General features: G+C 28.5%; 1 protein-coding gene across 1 annotated transcript in view; it reads right to left on the reverse strand.

The window, feature by feature from the left end:
* HELRODRAFT_163242 (hypothetical protein) overlaps positions 1–161 on the reverse strand; it is a gene marked incomplete at both ends in the record, with an annotated part of 2,203 nt that extends 2,042 nt beyond the window's left edge. Inside the window, one exon of the mRNA XM_009027170.1 lies at positions 9–161. Coding sequence (XP_009025418.1) covers positions 9–161 — 153 coding nt within the window. The remainder of the gene's footprint in view (positions 1–8) is intronic.
* Between the last annotated feature and the right edge of the window lie 2,827 nt (positions 162–2,988).

A 2,988-nucleotide genomic window follows, 5' to 3' on the forward strand; every position in this document is an offset into this window, starting at 1 on the left:
TTATTTACGCTAGGATCTTTTCCATTGGCACTTTCTTTTAGCAAATTCCTATTCCACAAATAACACTTCATTACGTCAGAGTTTGTAGGAAGGACATTTCCTAGCAAATCAGTAGGTAAACCAAAAACTTCACAAAATAATTCTTTACGTGTTTTAGGCATTTTATATTTGAAAAAAAAGTATAAAATCAGTTTGGTCGTCAATGGTAACTGCGAAAAGGAATCTAGCAAAAATTAGAGATGTGCATACAAATGAAATTGAATTGTTTCAGATTTATATATTAGTTTTCATTGTTGCTAAGCATAATCAAGAATTTTAGGAGATGTTGTGTACTGTGTAGTATTTTTGAGCAGAATCGACCATTTTTATACGTTAATAGTCGAGACTTTACTTGTGTTAATAGTGAAAATCTAAAGGAGCCTAGAGGAACCTCAAGACGTATACAAAAGTGGTTTAAATTTTAGTGATTTATTAATTGACCTAAAAGACATCTTTTGACAACACAGGCATTTGAAATTTCGAAAAAAAAATTTTTCACTCCACCCTATTGTATATGCATTCTCATACTACACATACTGCTATGATTAAATTAATAAGTATTGAAATTGAAAGATATGTGTTCCATATATTCATTCTTCAGTTATGCATTCAGTGTTTATAACAATTTTAGATTAAAATTTTTGAAAGTAATTCTTGAAGACTGGTCATTTTGTACAATAGCAATTGAGTAACCAATTTAGTATTACTTTCTCTTTTTTTTATTTGATTAAACAAACTTAATACATTTCCCCTCTATATCTTTTAAATGCCAGGGTAGACAATATTTTAATCTTTTAACATAATTCAAACATCTTACTTCTTTAATCCATTTTCGGCTTAAACGTTCATTCATCCAGGAGTCTACATAACATAATCCTGCAGTGAGTGTACCATTGCTTAATAAATGAACGAAAAAGAATTTTTGTTCAAATTTTAAAAGATGCCTTGGTTGTGTTTAGTCCAAAATAACACTTTAAAATTTTTTGTCGTAGTTTATATTTTTATCAATGTAATTACATGTATCAACAATAAGCTACATTCATTGGCTGTAAGTTAAAATTATTCAAATTTATTTAACATTTTTAGCCATATGTTAGACAAAGTATATTTTTGTTCATTTCATTGCAGTCATGCTTAAATTTCATTGAAAAATATTAAGTGTGTTTATGATGTGAAGTTATATGATGAAAGCCATTACAGAGTTTTGAAAGAAACATTCATTGTTTAGTCTATCATTGAAAAACAAACTGTACCCAAAATCGTTTTTGTTTATAATAAGGATTTGTGTTTATCATAATTTTTATGATAATGTTGTTGGTTGAGATGATGATAATTTAATGGCAGATTCAGTTGATTTGGCAATCAGCTAGCCATGAACTAAATTCCAATTCAATCAGTGAATAAGCATTTTTTGATCTACTGGCTACATCAATCATCTTCATTGATGGAGTAAATTTTATTATGATTGAAGCATTTTATTTCATTTCATCATTTCAGTTTTTAACTGAAGGTACCTTATTTTGTGCATTTTAAAAATGCTGAATGAGTTGTGTCATTAAATTAATTTATACCTAAGAGTGTTTATGATTAGCGTTTGTAAAATATTTCATCTCTAGTATAAAATTTGTTGTCTGGTGATTGCATATTATTAAATATTTCAAGTTTGTACCAAAACACAAAATGTCCTGTGGTCCATGATACATAGCTGCAGTTTTGCACAAAAGCATCGCAGGCATGCCTATATTTATATTAAAACGTTTTTGGTTATTTTCATAGTTGATGTATTAATGTTCCTTTTAATATTACTTTGCTTTCTTTTGTGTGCTTGGCTGTTACTCAAATGTTATGAAAGAGGTGTTGATTATTTACATGAAATTAGAATGTAATTCTGTTTCATTTTTTGCATTCTTTCTACATTTGGATGTTTATATAAATGTTTTACACTTCATGGACCATCTTAATTGTTTGCCATGGTGAGGACTTGATCATAGAAATCTGGGATTTAACGAACATCAATTTTTAATAATAATAATTTTATATGATATTGAATTTTTATATCAAATATTTCAGACATAATATGTAAACTATCAATGCAAACTAAACATTTTGCTCCAAGTAATTCAAATGTCTGTAAACATTTTCTTTGTAAGTACTAGTATCTCTGACATCTGATGCCATTTTAATCTGTGACAATATCATGTTTGCATGCACATAAATGTCCTAAATTTAATATCTCTATTGGTTGTAGTAATGTACAGCTTTCATTTAAAGAGAGAGAGAGAGAGAGAGAGAAAGAGAGAGAGAGAGAGAGAAAGAGAGTATTTGTATGTATTGTTGTATATATTTCTGTTTATGTTTGGACCTTCATGTAAAGAATAATATCTGTATACCGGCTTTAATGATATGATGACCTCCAGATGGCTGTAATTTCACAACAAGACATTCAACATGGGTGCTACTGAATTTGAAGGTCTGACTTTATTTAATTTGGTAATTCGATAATTTGCAAAACCTGGTTAAATATTTTATAGTTGTTTATGGCTCATCATTTATAAATTTTGATGCTGGAATATGGTAAATATTTTAAAGGAATTATATATATATATATATATATCATATATATGTATATAATATATATATATATATATATATATATATATAATATACACAGACACCACGCACACACACCACACACACATACACACACACACAATAAAAAATTAGGTGTTTAAAGCTTCATAAACCTGACACTCAATTGGTTCAAAAGCTGCCTGAGTAATAAACATCAGTGTCTCCTGTGTCATAGGAGTGTCTCACTGGGAGGCATTTAGAGACCCATTATCTCTTATTTGTATTTAAACAACTTTAGTAGATCTTCCAGATTGTTTGATCTTATACTAATTGCAGATAATTGCAATGTTTTTAGAAATGTGCATGTAGTTGAACTTT

Source organism: Helobdella robusta, assembly GCF_000326865.2.
Source record: "Helobdella robusta unplaced genomic scaffold HELROscaffold_5, whole genome shotgun sequence".
Taxonomy (NCBI): Eukaryota; Metazoa; Annelida; class Clitellata; order Rhynchobdellida; family Glossiphoniidae; genus Helobdella; species Helobdella robusta.